The following is a 21,146-nucleotide window of genomic DNA, read 5'->3' on the forward strand; positions in this document are numbered from 1 at the left end:
GTTTTGGAACACCCTGTCATTTTATTGCTCACAGAAAAAAAACGAGACAAGAGGGATACAAAGACGAAAAGTGGTTTTCGTGTAGGACTAGAATGCACTTAGTTGGACAGATAAATGAGCGAACACTTATTCAAATGGAAAACCACTGTAAAATGACTGTCAGCAATGTCAAATGGAGCCATAGGTCTTACTGTTATGGATTCTGTGGCCAGAGGCTGGGTAAAAGAAATCCCATTTGTATAATGCTTTTCTAACATTTATGTTCTTTGACATTACAATCAACGTGACCTGAAGCTATGACTTTTGAAGACTTGGAAAATAATGCATTAGTTGCATGGACCACTTTTATAATACTTTTATGATGCTTTTTATGCCGTTTTGGAGCATGACAGCCCCAGCCCTCATTCACTTTCATTATATGGACAAGAGTGACAAGAAAAATCTTCCAAAATTCTCCTTTTGTGTTCTACAGAAGAAAGTCATATATGTTTGGAAAGACAGATAGTGAATAATATGAGAATTTCATTTTGGCATTAACTAATCCTTTAAAGATCTGAGTAACACTACAGGAAAATTAGACACTACATGTTTAACTAAATAAGGGACCGTGACAATTCCATATGATTTGTGAGACTGCCAGACCAATGCAATAATGGACATTGGATCATTCAGCATCCAGCAACAGGTCTGTTCCCATAGTGACGGAAGTGAGGCGAAGAGATGGAGTGCGTAAGGCTCTGCGGCTAACAATAACCTCATGCCACATTGCTCTGTATCCGCACTGCTGCCCATCATGCCAGTCTCGGTTACAAACAACGAGACCATATCCTTTCCAGCACAAATGAATTATCTTCTAAAGCAACCTTCTGTTTTCCTATGTTTGTAAAGTATGAATTGCTTATAATGGCATATGACTGCTCACAATGCTTATCACTGTATTGCATACAGTTTTTACATACATTGTTTTAGCAAAACACCAGTTTTTAGTCACTTTGCTCAACTATTCAATCATTATCATAATGATACGCTAAGGCGGCCTCAAAGGCCAGTTGCACACAATGCTCATAGATGGATGCAGAGGAAACTGGGTCTGGCCTTTAGGATTACAGCTATAGAAAAGCTGATTACATCAGAGCCTTGGCTGCATGCTCACCTTAATTACAAAATGGCCTGCTCATTGTAAGGCCCTTTATTGGCTAGTACTGTCTCCATGCCAATACATAATTGCTGAGTAACAGGTGATCCTATAAAAGCAGTTGTAAAACTTTCACCCAATCATGTGCAGAAGCAGATGTGAATGGCTATGTGAGAGACCGCTACATCAAACTAAACTATGAGTCTCTTTCATAATACTACAGTACACAGAAAAATGGAAACAGCTGAAAGCAGAAAATATTCTGCACTGATTCTTGAGATAAGGGACAAAACATGTTTAATACTATTTTTTTATACTAAATTAATTTGAAATGGATATATTTGTAGACAAAGGTCTCAGCTAATGAACGATGTAAGGGAACAGGTTTTTAAAAAAATGCTTTTTTTTTCTGAAAATTGACATTTATTCACTTCTTAACTTGCATCTTACTGTCATTTGTGTCATCTCCGTCAGACACACCAAAAAGCGTGCTATTTTAATTTGATTATTCCAACAAGTGTAAAGTCTTTAATTATCTAATAATATTATTCAGTAAAGGAGTTGAGATAAAATACATATATATATATATATATATATATATATATATATATATATATATATATATATATATATATATTTATTTTTTTCTGTTTTTTTTTTTTTTTTTTCTGTTTTCATACTATTCTGAAAATTGAGTTGACAAAATTTTATATTTTTCCATCTCAACCATGTGTTGTACACTGGAGCAAAATTATTATTATTTATTTTTTTATAGAAGATACCTCTATAAACTAAACTAAAATGCCAAAATTGATCCCACAATTTTAACAGAAATTATAACAATGAGAATGACGGAGTTGACAAGTTGAAGCTGTGACTTCAGAGACTTATACACTGTCTGTTTAAAATATGAAAAATATCAAACGTACCAGACCACGTGTCCTACTGTTGCATCCAACATGAGCAGGAAGTGGGAAAGGGGTACTCAGAGTTGACGCAAAGTGAGGACACAATTTGATAGGCAGTTTTTTATGGAAAATATAATTTAAAGTTTTCTTAATGTATTGTTTGATATCTTACAGATCCCTACCTTTCATTTTATATTTATGAATTTGTTGCATTTTTAAACACTTTTAGCAGTTTAACATTGTGACCTCTTGCTGAGGACAGGTTAAGTTACATGTGTTTCCAAGTATATAGCATGCATTTTAAAAAATGCTAATGAGATTACTTTAAAATATAAGTAAAAAAATGCCCTGAGTATACACATTTCCTTTAGATTTAACTTTTCCAGTATTTTTATTGTTATGAATTTCTTGATTTTTAAAATAAAAATTACTTTTGTATGTAAGACATGTTTTGTCCCTTATCTCAAGAATCAGTGCCTGATAACATTCTGGATGAACTCAAACGTCAATTACTTGTCACTCTCAATAAATAAAATTGTCTCTCATGTACTCCAGTAGTGTTATCAAAGGTGAATAAATATAAAAGATTTTGTGCAAACATTCGGTAGAGGTTACAAGCACTGATAATTTCCTTTCAACAAGCATCCAACATGTCTGAGCATGTCTGTAGTGTGGTATTCAAGCAAGATTTTGCTACTGGCATCTTGCTACTGCATATCGTTATTAGTTTGAGTTATTTAGAATGAATTGTATCAAATTTATATGCAATGAAATAATTAATTAATTAATGAAAGAATGGATGAATGAATATGCATTACCCTCTCAAAGACACTTTGTCAAAAGACAAAACTATGTTCCATAATATCTCACTAACAAGTTTCAGACGTGTGATGCTTCACTGTCGAACGATGGTAGACAGGAGGAGTGTTTGGAGTGTTCGCCATTAAATACGCATGAGATCTAATAGCTTTACTGATACTGAAATTTGTTGAATGATCAATGGTGAATCAAATTCTCTACAGCTTGTAAGCACAGTGAAAAAAATGCATGTTATTTGTCAAAGCGCTCTGACTTTATCAGAATGTAGTCGTGACTGCCAAACCTCCTCAAAGATCAAGAGATATTTAATTTCATTGTTCCATCAAAATGTGACACTTATTAATTGTGCTGACAACCTGTCACAATTAGCTGGAAAATTACACTGGCTTTTCATTAAGTAGGTTGAAAAACATACAAAAACGAACCACTCTGACCCATCATTTGCTTAGCTCAACAGGAAAAACACATCTGTGTTTTTGCAACTGAAGCAGCCTGGTTATGAAATGAGAGGGAAACGCCCCTGTTGCCAAAGACTGAGACAGACACCAAGGTGTGAGGAAACATGAGAGAGAGAGACAGAGTGTCTCCCAATCCTGAGAGCGACAGACTTTTGATGAGGAGTGCTGCCATGGTAACCCAGAGGGATGCTACAATCAGGAGATAATGGCACTAGGAGAGAGGGTACAGCTCCTTCAGTGCACACTGAACATACACATGCTTCATACATATCACACATATCATTCATTAATGACACATACGCATACTCACGTTTATTCTCTTTAGAATGTAACACACACAAAAAGCAGCCTATAGTATACAAATAACAATACAAATCTTGGTTGAAATGATAAACACTATAAAGACCTCTAAAAATGTAAAAATCTGATTGTCTGCAGTTGGTTATGGGCTTAGCACTGGAATAGGCCAAGGAAATGCACTGTATTTCTGCTTGCGAACTCCACAACAAAAAACACCAGACCAAAAAATGCGTGTCTTTGTGACCTTAAAGGTGGAGTGTATAATTTCTGCGCCACTAGGGTCACCAAACCAAACTGAGCCAATTTTGTTTCAGGCTCACACAAATAGAGCAATGTTTTGTTAGCACCACAGAGCCATAGTGGCTTTTGTTTTCGGGGAAATCAACCTACAAATGGCTTACTTATAGTGTCTCTGCATTAAGCATTGGACAGGAAAAAGCATTTTAACATTGTAACAATTAGACATTTCAGTTTGTAAAGTGGTATCATCCTGCCTCTGAATATCACCTTCCTCGCTTCATGTTCTACTAATTCTCTTTGCAATAATGCCTTTGGGTATTCTAAAGAGTAATGTTAGGGGGAGGGAGTCACGTGACGCCATGCAAGGTTCAGACGTGTGAACGGCAAGCTCTTCGTACTTTGTTAGTTTTGATACTTTTTGCATCATAAACCGGTGAGATTCGATACACCCTGATCCATAACTGTTCTAAGAAGACAATATGTCAAAGAATTCAAAATCCTCAGGCTCTGGAGACATTAAAAGACACTTACGTGCTCAAGCTGATGCCTCTCCGGAGGCCTCGAGCCAGGGAGTCAATTTGGCAGGTGAAGTAAAGGAAATTCGGCGACAATTGTTGAACGTGTCAGCAATGCTGACGAAGATCATTGCTGACTTGGAGGGTCTTACTGCAATACGTCGATCGATCACAGCCATGGAGACTAAATTCACTGAGGTGGTTACAAGAGTGGGGGATGTCGAGAAACAGATATTTTATCTGGAGTCATCAAAGAGGGAATTAGCTGCTAATCCGCTAGCGACCAGGGTGGATTTGGAGAATCGTAACCGGTGGAATAACGTCCGAATTGTTGGAATTCCTGAGGATGAAGAAGGTCGGTATATGGTGAAATTCCTGGGCAGGCTCTTTGAGTCTGCTCGACATAACAGGCCATAAGATGGAAATCGAGCGAGCTCACGGGGTCCTGGCTTGGCGATCCGCTGAGGGAGACAGGCCCGATCAATTCTGGCCAAATTTCTGAGATCATCCGATAAAGATCTGGTGTTACACGAGGCGAGGAGTAAAGGAAGGCTTTCTTGGAAGAACCACAGCATTTTCTTGTTCCCAGACTTTGCGAATTCAACAAAAGAGAAACATGATCGATTCAAGGAATGCAAGAAACTCTTCCATCAACGGAAGGTCATTTTTGCACTGATGTTCCATGCCAAATTGAGAATAGATACTAAGGATGGCCGTAAAGTATTTACATGTCCCCAGCAAGCCATGTCCTTCATAAAGTCAATGGACTGAGTAAGTTATTTTGTGGTTCTCACTTTGCAGTTTCACTGAACATCCACTTGATCATCCTAGGAAGCTGAGCGCCTTTTTTTGTTTCTTTTTGTGCTGGTTCAGCCTAGCGGCTGGAGTTTGATTTGTGTAGCAGCACTCCTTCGGGACAGTGTTGTGGATGAATCTGCACGTTCTTTGTGCTTATGCCTCCTATTGGTGGAGTATTTCTTGCAAGCCATTGGAGTGATTGGGTTATTTGTTGCACCCATAGCAGTTGAATGGGTCGGCTCAATGAACATTCGTTTGACTGTCCGAGGAAACTGAACAGCCTTTTTTATTTATTTTATTTTTGTGTGTGCTGGTTCCGCTAGAGGCTGGAGTTTGTTTTCGGGTCAGTTATGTGGATGAATCTACACATTATTTGTGTTTATTCCACCTATTGGCTGGAGTTTGTTTTATAGATTATCTTCTGTTGTGTAATTCTGATTTACAAAATTTGTATAGAATCACCGGACTTGAGCAATCCGACGGCAAAGTTCTTGCGGGAGCTCTCGTAGGCATACATGGACGGTTTGAGTATAGAAGGATGGATGCCGGTTAGCACTGTCGTGCGCTGGGTTAATGCATTTTTTCTGTTTGTTTGGTTCAGGGGGAAGTTTGGGGTTTGATTGTTGCACTAATGTGGAATGTGGACTTTATAATTTTATTTTTGACACAATCTATTTTTTCTAATATATCAAAATGTCAGATGTTAATATGAGTGGATTGTTCTCTCCACATGGAATGTGAATGAGTTGGGGCACCTAAAAGAAGGAAAGTTATTTCTCTTCTTAAACGTAAGAAATATGATATAGTGTTTCTTCAAGAAATGCATCTTTCCCCGCAGGAAGCTGAAAAATTTGGGAAGATATGGGGTGTAATGAGGGGAATCATTACACTGATAAGTAAGCATCTACAATTCAAATGTCTCAAACAGATTAAAGATAAATTAAGAAGAGTCATTATTGTTTAATAGTTAAGCACCTAACGCTGATGATCAGGGCTTTTTTATAGATCTTGAAGGGATGCTGCAAGCCGCTGGCACCCCTTATGATATAATATTGGGAGGAGACTTTAATCTTTTGATGGACTCAGTCCTTGATCATAGTTAAGCAAAAGCGTATAAGCCCCCTAGAGCAACATTGACGCTTCACAGGATGTGTAAATATATTGGTCTTGCAGATATTTGGAGACGTTTGTACCCATCTGGTAGGGACTATACATTTTTTTCATCAGTCCATAGGATCTATTCAAGTTACTTTATAGACACCCACTAATGGCGGTACAAACAAATGGATTAATTTCAGACTATTTTACTCTGGATAGAGTATATTACTCTGGATCTTTCCTCATTATTGTTCTGTCTTGCCCTGGATCCATTAGCAGCCGCAATAAGAAGGGAAGATGATTTTCCAGGGATGGTGGCAGGAGGTATGGCGCATAAGCTTTTGCTTTACACGGATGATATTTTATTATTCATCTCCGACCTCATTAGATTTATGCCTTGCCTCCACAGAATTATTCATTCCTTTTCTAAGTTCTCAGGATACAGAGTCAATTGGTTTAAATCCAAAGCTTTGGCTCTGACAGCATACTTTCCAGTAACGGCTTTTCAGCCGGGTGCCTTCCAGTGGCCCAAACAGGGAATTAAGTATTTGGGCATTTTATTCCCAGCAAATTTGAGTTAACAGAGTTAATTTTGACCCCTTAATAAAAAGGTTTTCGAGCGATGTGGGCAGGTGGGCTTCATTACATTTATTTATGATTGGGAAGGTTCATGTTATTAAAATGAATTGTATTCCAAAATTTAACTACCTGCACAATTTCTCCCTGTAGATGTCCCCCTATCTTATTTCAAGCAATTTGGTAGCATAGCTAAGTCCTTCATTTGGAATGGTAAGCATTCCTAGATTACATTTCAATTAGTTACATAGGCCGATTGACAAAGGTGGGCTGGGCCTACCCAAGATTTTGTTTTATTTTTATGCATTCGGTCTCAGACATTTGGCTCTTTGGTCGCTTCCAGCTGAGAGAGCCCCTCCCTGGTTTTGTATTGAACAGGAAGTTCTTGCCCCCATTTCACCATTGCAAAGCCTTTCTATCAAACTAATCGGAGAAGTTAAGTTATACCCCGTTATCTCGCATTTGCACTTGGTATAGACAAAAGTGTCCAGAGTGTTTAATTCTGAAATTAATTAAAATGTTGCCTCGAGCATATGGCTGAACCCCAAATTATGTATTAATAAGTTCCCTTTCTGCTGGTCAGAGTGGATTGTGAGGGGGGTTACTACACTCGGTGACCTATATGAGAGTGGAGTGTTGAGATCCTTTGAAAATTTGGTTCAACATTTCGGGATTTCCAGATCTCAGTTCTATAGGTATTTACAGGTGCGCCACTTGCTCTGTACTATTTTTGGGAGTAGCACACACCCCCCTAAATTGGCAGATACTCTGGCAGAGGTGATTACTGCCTTTGGAAAAGGTCATGAGGCATCAGTGTATTACTCCCTGCTAATTCAGAGTCTGGGGGATGGAGCTTTAACTTCTATCAAGAGATTATGGGCAAAAGATTTAAACTTGGCATTGGAGGAAGGAGTGTGGGCTAGGATTCTAAAAAATCTAGCCCAAAAGTCTGTATCTAGAGATGCAAGGGTGTGCCTTATGCAATTCAAGATTTTACATAGATTCTATTGGACCCCCTCTAGATTGTATAGGCTTGGTCTTAAAGACACACCCACCTGTTGGCGATGCCAGTCAGAAGATGGAGACACAACCCATGTTTTTTGGTGTTGTGTTAAGATCCAAGAAATTTGGTTGAAGGTTCAGAGTTTTATATGTGACATATTGGGCACTCAAATTTCATTTTGCCCCAGACTCTGCATTTTGGGCAATGGAGCAGTCATCAATATGGGGATAAACACATAAAAAATTGGGTTCTGACCAGTGTTATGCTGGAAGGCAGATTATTTTAAGGGGATGGAAGTTGGATGGAGCGCCCTCATTTCCAGAGTGATGTGCGGAGATGGGGAGGGTGGCAGCTTTCGATGAGGTGTCAAGTAAAAGGCTGGGGTTTTGGGATTTGTTTGATAGGAAATGGGGCAGTTATTTAGCATTTTTGGGGGACTCTCGGGGAGGGGCTGTGGAGAGAGAAGTTTAGGGAGATGTTTAGAGTACTGTTAGGGAAAAGTTGGCTTGACATTGGGATTGACGTTGACAGTGATTGCTCTGTCAAACTACATAAGCCAAGGAACTAGCCAATAATTTTTTTTTTTTTAGTATGACTCCAGTAGGAATCTAAGGTGATATACTGAAACACTACTTTAACATTCGTGTTTTTTATATTAATGAGGTTTAGGACAGTGGCTCCCAAATGGTGGATCGCTGTGGATGCTAGATGCAAACAATAAATTGAAAATAACCATATAATGACTAGTAAGTAGTGTTGCAAAAATAAGCTAAATCAACTTTAAAAATAGGGGAGAAAACACTTCCCATTTCTTTTATTGTTGATATATTTGCTGTCCATCCAATCAAACTGTTTTGGTGCAAATTAATCTGTCACTTGGTTATATGTCTAATCCAATATTTGACCCTGTGTTTGTTTCATGGGTAAATCACACTTTTGCAAATGTTAATGCAATTTACTATATTGCCAATTTTCTTATTCAGTCAGTGTCATGCTTATAATAATTTTGTGTATGGTTGGGCCTATGCAGTTCATGGTAATTTTAACATATTTCATATTTCATTTTAAAGTGCTTTAAAATGCTTGTTACTTTTGTATTATAAACACATTTTGTGTTGTTTTTAGTTACCACTTGATGACCAATGTTGCTGACCTTATCAACAGCTGTAAATTTAACAGTAATAATTTGGCATTAACCAAATATTTACAGAGATAAGGCAGAGAATGTGGTATACGGTGTTATTGTGGTGGACAGAGTTAGGGATTATGGGAAATGGGAAGCATGCCCCAGGGCCTTTTACCATGGCAACCAAAGTCAGGGTCCATCCTGACATAATCTACAATGTACAATGAACACTCCACAGCATACTCACCATGACCTTTCTCTCAGTGCACACCGTCTTTCACAGTATGTTTGAGCTTATCTCCATCTCAAAAAACCTTTGATTTCAATTGCTCCATGACTTTAGAATGATCCCATGTATTTTCTTTGTAATACATATGGTCACAGAAAGCAGTAAAGCTTACATGATAAAGAACATTTCTAAGAAACTGTGATTTATGCTAGTAATAGCAGGCTAGAGCAGATGAGACACTGAATGTACAGCCAAATCCAATAAGGTCATGCAGTGTGCATGTGATAAGGGCAGTGATGCGTCTTCTCAAATTGGATATGGGGCAGAAGGGGGGGCTGCTGTCTTGAGTTCTGCCCTTCTTACCCACTCCGAACAGAAGAAACCATATTACAGGCTTCCTTCGGGCAGCGATTAGCATCTCCAGGCTCTAGCGCAGCACACTAATGTGGAGGGACTTGGTATTCAGGCCTGTTCAGCTGAAAGTGCGGTGGCCTATTTCTGACTTCCTGTGCATTAAGAAATAAGTGTGCTTAAACAAAACGCTGTATTATTATCAGCTGACGCTCTGCCCCAAGGCCTTGATGAGAGCTAGGTTTTGAGGGCTGCTTTTTGCATAGGCCTTCACTGTGGTTTGGGGGAACAGCAACCATTAAATCGGCTCTCACACTTAATGACTTTACATGACCTTTCCATTCTTTTGAGAATGCTGTAAAAGGATTTTTTAAAAGAATTAAAATTCTGATCAATTTGCTAATTAATTTCTCAGATCGATTTGGACATCACTGTGGCTCATTGTACACAAAAACAATATCTAGCCGATGAAATATTTTAGAGCATAGGATTACTAAAGAACTCTGCAGTGTTACTACCGACTGGTTACATCGCCAGTCATTCAAACAGTAAGCAATAATCCTGATATGGCTAGCGCCACCTTACCTACTTTTCAGCAGATCACTTACAACTACTGTGCAAATGTTATAACATCTTATTAATAATCATTAACCAGGTTGATAAGGTTTATTGTGTGCTGAGGCTTACCTTCACATAATGAACCAGAGACTCCTCTTCGTTGACTTTGTATGTCTTTACCCCATACTGCTTGGCCAACCTCAGGATTCGGTTTTGAGTGGGCCCAACATACGCTCCTCCCAGATCCACCCATTTGGTCTCCTTATTCTGAGAGCACACAACATTTGTGTCAGACTTGCAGTGTAATTTCAAGCCATGTCTTCTATAACTTTCTACAAGCAACAATGGAACCAAAAAAGGAAGTGTTAGACTATAGACCTTATTCACCGCAGTGCCATCTTTGAATTTTGACAAGAATGACAACAAGGCTGTGACGGATAGATGTACAGTCTCTTCAATAGGCTGTAACTTAACACCACCCAGCCCCTTCAGTGGGTCTCTTTATTCTCTTCAATGGGCTGTATTGCAGTTTGAAGTGTTTTTGGATCATTCCGTGGACAAAACATTGAAAGAATTTCTTTCCAAGAACACTAAGTAGACAAAGAAACTCATATGTTCTGAAAAATCAGATGGGATCTAGGACATTAATACAGCCGCACGTGCCATTGAAAAGATGTTTTCTTTCCCGTTAAAAATCAAAGATGCTGCTACTGTGAATAAGGTCTGTAGTCAGCCAACCCATTTACCTTCTGCATCTGTGGGTCATTCCCACACTATGCAGTATATTTTAATGTCTCTGTCATATATGTCTTAATATATTGGATAAAATATTAAACTCCCAATTTTTAAAGATGGAAATCATATTTGTTTTCTATTATCACAATATCACAATTAAGTAAACATAGGGATAATAACATAACAAAATACAGTATGATTTAAAAAGGAAATTTAAAAAGATGGCTAAAATCACAAAATAAAATTCAAGTTAACATCCTCATGTAAGCTAACCCTCAATCACTCGCTGAGTAATAGCTAATTTAGGTCTTTATTTCTATACTTTTAGGCATCCAGTTAATTTACCTGTCATTGTGTACTGTAAATAATCAAATTATAATTAATAAAGTGTAAGTGCCTGAGCTTGACCAAATAATATTTCTTAAACTCTGGTAAACCTTAATATAAACACAAACATATTCATTTCTATTTAAGTAACAGAGTTCAAAAGGTAGCCTTCTGCCTAACAGCAATGACCCTGTGTGCAATGCGGAGTTATTTTATTTATTTGTTGTATCAGCTGTACATCTTACCCGAACAGTGAAGGTTCTTCCTCCAACACGGTCTCTGGCTTCAAGGAGCACAGGGTTCAAGCCGCTCTCCACCAACAGCTTGGTGGCACACAAACCTGTCAATTGGGAACACAGAAAAGATGAAACTGGCAGCTAAACAGCATTGTTATGCAGAAGGATATAAACACGCAGTGCTGAGCAGATTACTTCTGAATTGTAATCAGGTACTGATTACCAATTACATGACAAAAATTTTAAGTAGTAACAATCCTGCAGATTACATTTTTGGGGTAATCTAATCTGATTACTTTTGGATTACTTCCAACCTAACTGTTTTATTTGATATCACTTGCATTTCTTATGGAAGTTTCTAGAAATATGGGCAGGTTCCCAAGGCACGTTACACAAACTTGGTCATGCAATTTCGCTGTTTTACAAACGGCATCCTTGTTTGGTAAGAGATCAGACCTGTTATATTTGTGAATATAACTCACAACAACTCACAAAAATGACCTCAAAAGTTATTGCTAAAGCAAAAGTGCATTTTGAAGCAGAGATAAAATGCAATTCACGAAACGAACACTATTTTTACGCTGCTAATGCAACTGAATTACATTGAGAATATGAAATGACGTATATTTGATGCGTTTGATGGACAAAACCCAAACACACAGTGACACAAGGTTAAATTACACACAGAGTGAGAATTCAAATAATACTTAATGTGTTCATCAGGAGTTAAGTTACATCTTTAAATTTGACGTTGAATCATTTGCAGTCTGCTTTTCTGTGTTGCCATAAAAGGTTAATTATCTCTGTCCATCCAGTGGTCAAACACTGATTTTGACCATTCCATCTTCACCTGGCTAATGACAAGTATCAGATCTGTGTGCAATTTAACAACCCTCCCCCTCTCCCTCTCTTCCAAAAACACTTGAAGAGATACTAAACACACTGTATATCATAGCTAGGCTGAGTGAAAAATGAAAAAGATTTTAAAAAAGAGAAAAAATTCCATACAATGAACAATTTACTGCCATTGCCCAATTAACATGTAATCATGTAATCCATAAAAAGTAACTGTAGTTTGATTACAAGTATTTAACAATGTAATTTATTCAAATGACAAGTAATTTTTTTGTAATCTGATTACATAATCCATATGACATGTAATTTGTTACTACCCAGCACAGTATATACGAGACAGGTGTCTGTAAAATGGGGCAATATCTGCTAGATATATTGGTTTTGTGGGGCCAAATTATTATTGGTAGAAAATTTCTATTTTATTTTTTTACTTTTAGGCACTTTTTATTTGAAGGAATAGTGGAGAGCCAATGCTCATTTTCAAACTGTGTTCCTGCCCTGATAACATTAGAGGTTTTTCTTGTCTTAACCTAGAAGTCCATCCTGTTTGACTGTGTTGCTAACCTTGACAGCCTGTTGACATTGACTTTCTATTGTGTGTAATATCATAAATGGCCTTCTATAAATACCATATTCTACTTACATTTATTTTATATTTATGCATTTGGCAGACACTTTTATCCAAAGTGACTTACAGTACATTCACCCTTTACATTGTATCAGTTTGTGTGTTCCCTGGGAACTAGCGGCTAGCACCACACTCTACCTTGTGGAGCTACAGGAACTATATATTTACCTTATATCTGAACCTCTTTTATTACAGTATTTTAGAATAATATTTTTTGTGTGTATAGTTAATTATTTACTACTTTGGCTGTAGCCTCATCATACACAGGGAAGGCACAGGAGTCTGGCTTATACAGTGTACAATTCGCAGTCAAACATGCTCTGGACTAAAAAGGTATGTCATAAGCAAGCCCAGGCGGAATCTGCTGACTTGTGATTAACTAGGAAAATCTGCACAATAAATCACAATGATTTAAACATGTTAAAATATATCAAGTGGAATGCTACATTCTCATTGGTAGCTGTAGGCATACTCAAATTAGTCAAAATATTTAATAAACAAGCAAGCCAGGGGCTGGGGATGAGTAGAAAATTGCGAAAGACAGGCGTTGCAATTCTGTGAAAATCTGCATAGCTTTCTGCCGAGTTCAGCAGGCACAGATTTCATGATGTCCTTTGTGGTCATCCTAGTCTTGGGTAAAATAAATAAATAAAATTCTTCACAGTATCTATGATTTTCCTTCGGGTGGTCGGATATCAGTGTAAAACCAGTAATAATAATAATAATAATAATAATAATAATAATAATTCCTTACATTTATATAGCACTTTTCTAGACACTCAAAGCGTTGTAGGACTCTCCTCAACCGCATAGTAGGAATTTCCTCAACCACCACGAGTGTGCAGCACCCACCTGGATGATGCGATGGCAGCCATAGTGTGCCAGAACGCCCACCACACACCAGCTGTTGGTGGAGAGGAGAGTCAAGTGATGTAGCAAATTCAGGGATGGGGATTATTAGGAGGCCATGAAAGATGAGAGTCTATGGGGGAATTTGGCCAGGACACTGGGATTTTTAATGACCACAGAGAGTCAAGACCTCGATTTAATGTCTCATCCGAAAGAAGGTGCTTTTTTACAGTATAGTGTCCCCAACACTATACTGGGGCATTAGGACCCACACAGACCACAGGGTGAACACCCCCTGCTGGCCTACCTAATACCTCTTCTCGCAGCAACCACAGTTTTCCCCAGGAGGTCTCACATCCAGGTACTGGCCAGGCTCAACCCTGCTTAGCTTTAGTGGGCAACCAGGTGAGAACTGCAGGGTGATATGGCTGCTGGCTATACCATTATCGAGTAACCATTATCTTTTTCACAAATCTTTGCACCTTCCCTGAAATCACAGAAATTCATGTTTAATGCCCTAAGGCTATGCAGTGATGGTGTCTGAGGAGTAAAACAACAGATTCATCCACTGCTCAACTGAAAAACTGGAAGTCAGAAGTGAGAACTAGATTCCCTGCAAGAGAAGCCAGAAGTCAAACACCAATTTACAGCAGTTTCCAATGTCTTTGAACACAGACACACAAGCACTTGTTCTCTTTACGAAGGAATGGAAACTGGCCCTGTAAAATTATAATGAAGTAACGGGTTTTTACCATGTTAGAAACAAGTACTAGGACCTCTTTAGTGGTGGCTAACTGTAAACTGTACTAAACTATAATACAAAATGGGAAGTCATGAAAAACATTTAATCACCTTTTAGCTTTTTGCAGTACACTTACTGTAAATAGTTCTGTGATGTAATGAGTACAAATATTCAATGTAGTCTCTCAGTTGATATAAGGTCATACAAATTGTGTGTACAATGCCATTATTATATGGAAAAGGTAATTCCTAAATTTATCAGGACATTTTACAGGACAACAACGTTACAGGGCAAATTAAAAAAAAATCTGTATGTATACCTAATATACAACATTTAGAAAAAGCAGTTTGAAATGTGGAGCATAGCATGTCACACTTCAGGACACTGCTGTCACTGCTTGATATTTCATGTTAGCTACCCAAATAATATCAGTAATCTTTTGTAGTGTTATAAAAAAAAACAACAAAAAAAAAAAAAAACCACGAACACTCATATTTGTCTAAAATGCTTTCTGCCTACAGCCAAAGCAATCTGACAATGCAACACAGGCCATATGAGTCCAAAACATGACCTTGAAAGCTTATAAAAAAACAAAAAATGCCTTTGGTAAACTGAGAAAGTGGCAGACAAACCAAGTACCCTTAGGGTTCTGCAGCTGGCAGTGACCCATATCACACAGTGCTAACACAAGCCTCATGCTGTCAGCACCAGTATAGATAAATTCTAAAATGACTGAATTAATCTGACTACATTAGTTAGACCAACGTTACACCAACAACACTCATTTTTAAGGGTTATATTACGTAGAAATAGCTCTTTAAGGTGGCATTTTCAGGTTACTACTTTTTACAGTGTGGCCACAGCTGTGAACTCTGATACCCAATACGTTTGAATTGCCTGTTGTACTAGATGATTTTTGGTTTTGGTTGAACCACAATACTGGAGAGAAATTGAATATAAAGCTCTCAGAAGTACATTAATGAGCCAACACTCAGATCCACTGGAGTGAAACCTGATTATTTAACCAGGTGACTTTAGTAGGTGGTGTTCAATCTTGCCCCAAAGAGACAGAGAATGAAATTGTTCCGAGACCAATTCAATACAACCTCAAATTTCACACGTGTCTGCAATTACTGGCCTATCTGCTGCCATTATATCAAGGACAGCGCAAACACACAAAGGCATGCACACTCACTAACACACATATCCTAGATCTCAAAGCCACAAGTTCTCCAGCGATAGTTTTGGTTATGAATTATTGTGAGATCTATCCTCCTATTTCAGCTTACAACTGCTCAGCTGAACTGAATTTTATTTTTCCATAAATAGCTCTCATGGATTAGAATTCAACCTATCTTGCATGTTTGAGAAGGCTGACTCAAGTACCAGTTTTCTTCTCTCCAAGACATGAAATGGTAAGCAAATTAAGCAAAAAAAAAAAAAAGGAACTGGCAGAGACACAGTGGTAGCTGTGCTGTGGTCTTTGTCACTGGAGTGCAGAATTCAGGGACAACACTGCCTGAACTGTTCCACTGTAAATTCAACCAAACACACATGGAAGTGAATACAAACAAGAAGCTCAGTTCGCTAAAAACAGCATGTTAATAAACATCAAATATTCGAAAGCTCAATAAAAGCTAACCTATGTAATCATTCTAAAACAAAATGTGTTTGATGACCTTGACCATAACTTTCAAGCATCATTCTCAGTAAAAAAAAAAAACAATGCCAATAATGCTAACTATAAATACCAATAATTATTACAGAAGACCATGGTCATTTATGTGCAAAGTACTGACAAACAAGGAGGTACTACTTCATAAATCAAGGCATTATATTATATAAGAATTTCAGTCAGGATTTAGGCCACATCATAGTACAAAGACTGTACTTATCATAGTTACAATTTACTTGCTCTTATCATCTGATCTCTTCTAGTGCTCTTAGATCTTAGTGCTGCCTTCGACACCATAGAATAGATCATGACATTCTCTTGGATATGCTTGAGAATCATGTTGGCATTTGTGGACAGGCATTAGCTTGGTTTAGGTCCTATTTCTCTGAAAGCTATGGACAAGGGGTGGGGGCAGAGGTAAAGACCCAAACGCAGAGTTCAAAAACCAAAATACTTTATTAATAAAACAAACTCCCACGAGGGGGAACAAAAACATCAACAATGCCGAAGGTGACAAAACGAGACATGACACTTGTGAGAGTTCGGCTACACACACACCCGATACCGAAGACCGAAGTGACCGAACCTCAGCACAACATGAAGACCGCTCGTGACAGACAGTCACAAAGACAGACATAAGTTATTGATGCGAGTGCATGCAGCCAGATGACACAAGTGCAATGCACCCACATCAATAACAGACAGACAAGGAGTATGGATGTCCGGGTCCTGATACAGACCGAAACCAAGCTAGACAGGAAGTCAGGACCCAGACACCATACTCCAGAAATGAAACACAACAGACACAAGACTGTGCAGCAGGGAATAAAACAGAGACCGTGCGCTCACACAAAGACCGACATGGGCGGATAATGCCACGGCCCCGTCAGACCAAAGCCCAGACTGATAAAGTGACGGGAACCGTGAAAGCTACCACTTTGTCTGTGTAAATGAGGAGCTGTCAAATCAAATTAAAGATAAGTATGGAGTGCCACAGGGATCAGTTTTAGGGCCTCTGCTTTTCTCCTTATATATGCTCCCCCTGGGAGACATTATCAGGAAGCATGGAATTAGTTTTCAGTGTTATGCCGACGATACTCAACTTTATATTTCTTCGAAACCCGATGAAATTTCACAATTTTCCAAATTAACAGAGTGTATAAATGATATCAATGAGTGGACGGCTAGAAATGTCCTTCTACTCAATTCCGATAAAACAGAGGCACTAATTATTGGAACAAAAACCTAAAAAAATAAGACAATAAAATATAATCTGACTCTTGTTGAATATATGTCAACTTCAACAGCAAAATATTTAGGTGTTATATTTGATACCAATCTGTCCTTTGAAAATAAAATTTCCAATGTTTGTAGAACTGCATTCTTCCACCTCAGAAATATTGCCAATTTACGACACATGCTATCTGTTTCTGATGCTGAAAAACTAATTCATGCATTCATGACCACAAGACTAGATTATTGTAATGCATTACTAGGTGGATGTCCTGCAGGTTTAATAAATAAACTACAGTTGGTTCAAAAAGCAGCAGCTAGAATGCTAACTAGAACCAAGAAATATGATCATATCAACATCATTTTTTCAGCGTTACATTGGCTACCTGTTAAGTTTCGTATTCATTTTAAAATCCTGTTAATTACATACAAAGCTTTGAATGGTCTAGCTCCAAAGTACTTAAGTGACCTTCTATCACTCTATAATCCATCATGCTCACTACGATCACAAAACACAAAACTTTTAACAATACAGAGAATATCAAAATCCACAAAAGGAGGGAGATCATTTTTGTATTTGGCTCCTAAACTATGGCATAGTCTTCCTAGCAGTGTTCTGAACTCAGACACACTCTCTCTGTTTAAGTCTAGACTAAAGACTTATCTATTCAGCCAGGCATACACCTAATTTATCCCTCAATTCATAGTTATGCAGCTTTATTTAGGTCTGCCGGAACCAGAAACACTTCTCTTATTCTTTAACCCTGCTTTAAAGTGAATGGCATCTATGCTAATTATATTCTATTTCTTTCCCTGTCTAAACCTCGGGATTATATATAAATAATTATATATATATATATATACATAGATATATATATAAATAGATAGATACAGACATCGCCTGTCGGCGAACTCGAAAAAGGACATGCACAATAACTGGACCAGCCTGAAAAATAGCATTTTTAACATGATTTGAGATAAAGAAGCATAATTTAGGACACTATTTTTTCAGATTTAACTGCTAATTTGAAATATGTTCTTTGTTTGTAATCTTGACCAACTGTTTTGAAGTTTCCGGTCTTTTCCCATTCAAGTAGATAGGAGTTGTACTTTTATGCCACTTGTATCCATAGAAAATAGATGCCGGGAGCATACAAAAGATGCCCGGCGAATGAACTGGCCTACCTTGAAAGGGACTTTGGTTCCACCAAGCAAAGGCCCGAAAAGTCTGTTTATTATTGTACTGTCTTGGTTTACAATCTCTCAGTAGGGGATCACATCTGAGCAAATACAATACAACACTCACTCATTCCACTGCATCTCAAGAGTTGGATGTCCTGCCAGTTTATATATTGATTTTAGTATTTCTGTCATTCTAGTCCACCCCCTTACTCTTTATGACTCGTTTCCAGTCTTCATATCCTTGCTTTAATTCTCAACTTTTGTCTTCTGCTTACACCAAGAGATTGAACCACAAATGACTTTAATCAAAGGCACTGTGCAAACTTCATCACACAAATAATTTTTTTGATCTTCAAGAACACCATCCCTTTTGGTTTCTTAGGAGATAATGGATCCATTTATTGAGTATGATGCAAATATGGTGACTGCAAGACATCATGATATGACAGCAACTTTCCCCATTGTCTTCGGGTTTTTAAAGCTGAAGTGTGTATCATATGCACCACTAGCATCACCAAAAAATAATGCAAATAAATAGCAGTCTTCCCTCGTCTGCTTTAGTGCTGTTCAGCCATGATGTTAAGAACATGGTGGCTTCAAAATTCACGTTTGGGGTATGACTGTGTGTAATTTATGTTGTCGAACAAAACATCCAAGTTTCTTTAAGTAATGTTCACCGTAGACCTTATTTTACTCAAAGGCAAAACTGACATTGTAAAAAGCCATAGGAGAATCCAGAGGGAACTAGGGACGCACCGATACCTGGCTCCGATACTGAAGCTTTTAGACGGATCGGGTATCGGTCCGACGGGCTCGATCCAAATCCGATACTGTGTGTTAGTCATGTTCATTACTGTCAAGCTCCGAAAATGACAAAAGAACCATAAAAACACCATTTAAGCAGTTCATATGACTCGAGCATTTTATTCAAAGCCACGTGAAGATGTGCGATGGCTCTGTGAATCACAAAAGGCTGTGTTTAATAAGTAAATATATATAGTAGCCAGCGCATTAGTGAATGGCACTGCTCTACTGACACAAACTCTCACACAGGCTGGTGATGCACTCGCGGCTATTTTTAGCCTTCACAGCCGTGCGCAATATTTGAGCGCTAATCAGGAACAGCATCTCAGATGTAGATGCTCAATAGTTCGGTTCACTTATAATATGCATTTAGAACGGCACCGGAGGCGCATTTTACCAGAATTTGAAGAAGAAGCTAATTAAACTACTGTGAACTTGCCTACAAACAGACACAGAGGACTTCCTGGAGAGTTTAGAATGTCAAAATAAAAGCAGGAGGGTTTAAAAAGTGCACGATTTAAATATATTACTGTTGTATTTATAATTTAAAAAGTCAATAATAATAATAATAATAATAATAATAACAATGTATTATTATTATTATTATTATTGTAATCATTAGTGTTTGTTTACAATTTATAACAATATTTAAGTTGAATGGGTTCCAAAAAAATAACTGTGTGAAAAGTAGATTGATGTCTTACAACTAAACTGAACAAAAAGAGATCTGAATCCTTTAAAGTCCAGATGCAGGTTGAAACTTTTTTGAAAAAATAAAACACTGGTTTCTTTTCTACTGAGGACTTGAAGACTGGAATTACTGTTAATTTTGCTGCTACATTATCCAGTATACTAGTTAATAATAAAATGTTTCTTAATAAGCTATACATTTATATTGAAATAATGTGTAGTTAGAGGTTTGTGTTTCTTTACATATTAAAGAGTACTCCCAATTAGTTCCACACAATATTGTAAAGATATTCTAAACTGATTATGCAAAAAAAAAAAAAAGAAAAAAAAAAAAAACAACACTGTTTGTGATCTGGCTTGTGATCGGTATCGGATACTGAGATTTCCGATATCGGAATCGGAAGAGAATAAGTGGTATCGGTGCATCCCTAGAGGGAATCCATGGCTTGATAATACTAATTCTCTTTCAAATTTTTGGACTACAACCTGAACAGCCCTACTAAGCAAACAAATGGTGTTTACACAGTGTTTGGGAGGGGGGGGGGGGGGGGTGACTACTACTAATAGTTGTATACACTTATTAAAGTGGGATTTGAAAAAGAGTTTCAACATCGAAGAAATTTCAACTTGAATATGAGAGTATCAAAGTTGCAGTTTCTTGCAGTTACTCATTCCAAAACAGACTGATCTCACTGTAATTTTGGCGACAATAAGTCAAACATCTGAATCAATGCCCCCAGTGGCTGAAGCTTATTTAGTTGAACATAAGGGCACGTGTGAATTCCAGTTTTTGTGTGAAATATCCATAGAGTGGTGCCAAAACGAGTATTTTTAGTTGTAAATTATGTATTACAGTTGACAGGAATGCATATTTTATTAACCCTAAGCCCTAACCCCTAACCCCTAAACCTAATCATCAGTGGAGTAAAAATGTAATCTTAGAAGGTAAATGCAACCTCTGAATCATGCTCATGATTGATTATGTGAACATGATTTCTTTCTGGTTTCCATGGGATCAGAACTTGTGTGTGTGGGTGAGGCTGGTTACACAACAGGTTTTCAGTAGTGCCATTGAA

General features: G+C 37.8%; 1 protein-coding gene across 3 annotated transcripts in view; it reads right to left on the reverse strand.

The window, feature by feature from the left end:
• Positions 1–21,146, reverse strand: part of LOC127447684 (amine oxidase [flavin-containing]-like) — a 54,410-nt gene that overhangs the window by 13,311 nt on the left and 19,953 nt on the right. For all 3 annotated transcript variants that reach the window (XM_051709682.1, XM_051709684.1, XM_051709683.1), the window contains 2 exons: positions 11,422–11,516; positions 10,244–10,381 (listed from right to left, as the gene is read on the reverse strand). In XM_051709682.1, coding sequence (XP_051565642.1) covers positions 10,244–10,381; positions 11,422–11,516 — 233 coding nt within the window. The remainder of the gene's footprint in view (positions 1–10,243; positions 10,382–11,421; positions 11,517–21,146) is intronic.

The sequence above is a fragment of the Myxocyprinus asiaticus genome, chromosome 11, assembly GCF_019703515.2.
Source record: "Myxocyprinus asiaticus isolate MX2 ecotype Aquarium Trade chromosome 11, UBuf_Myxa_2, whole genome shotgun sequence".
Lineage (NCBI taxonomy): Eukaryota > Metazoa > Chordata > Actinopteri > Cypriniformes > Catostomidae > Myxocyprinus > Myxocyprinus asiaticus.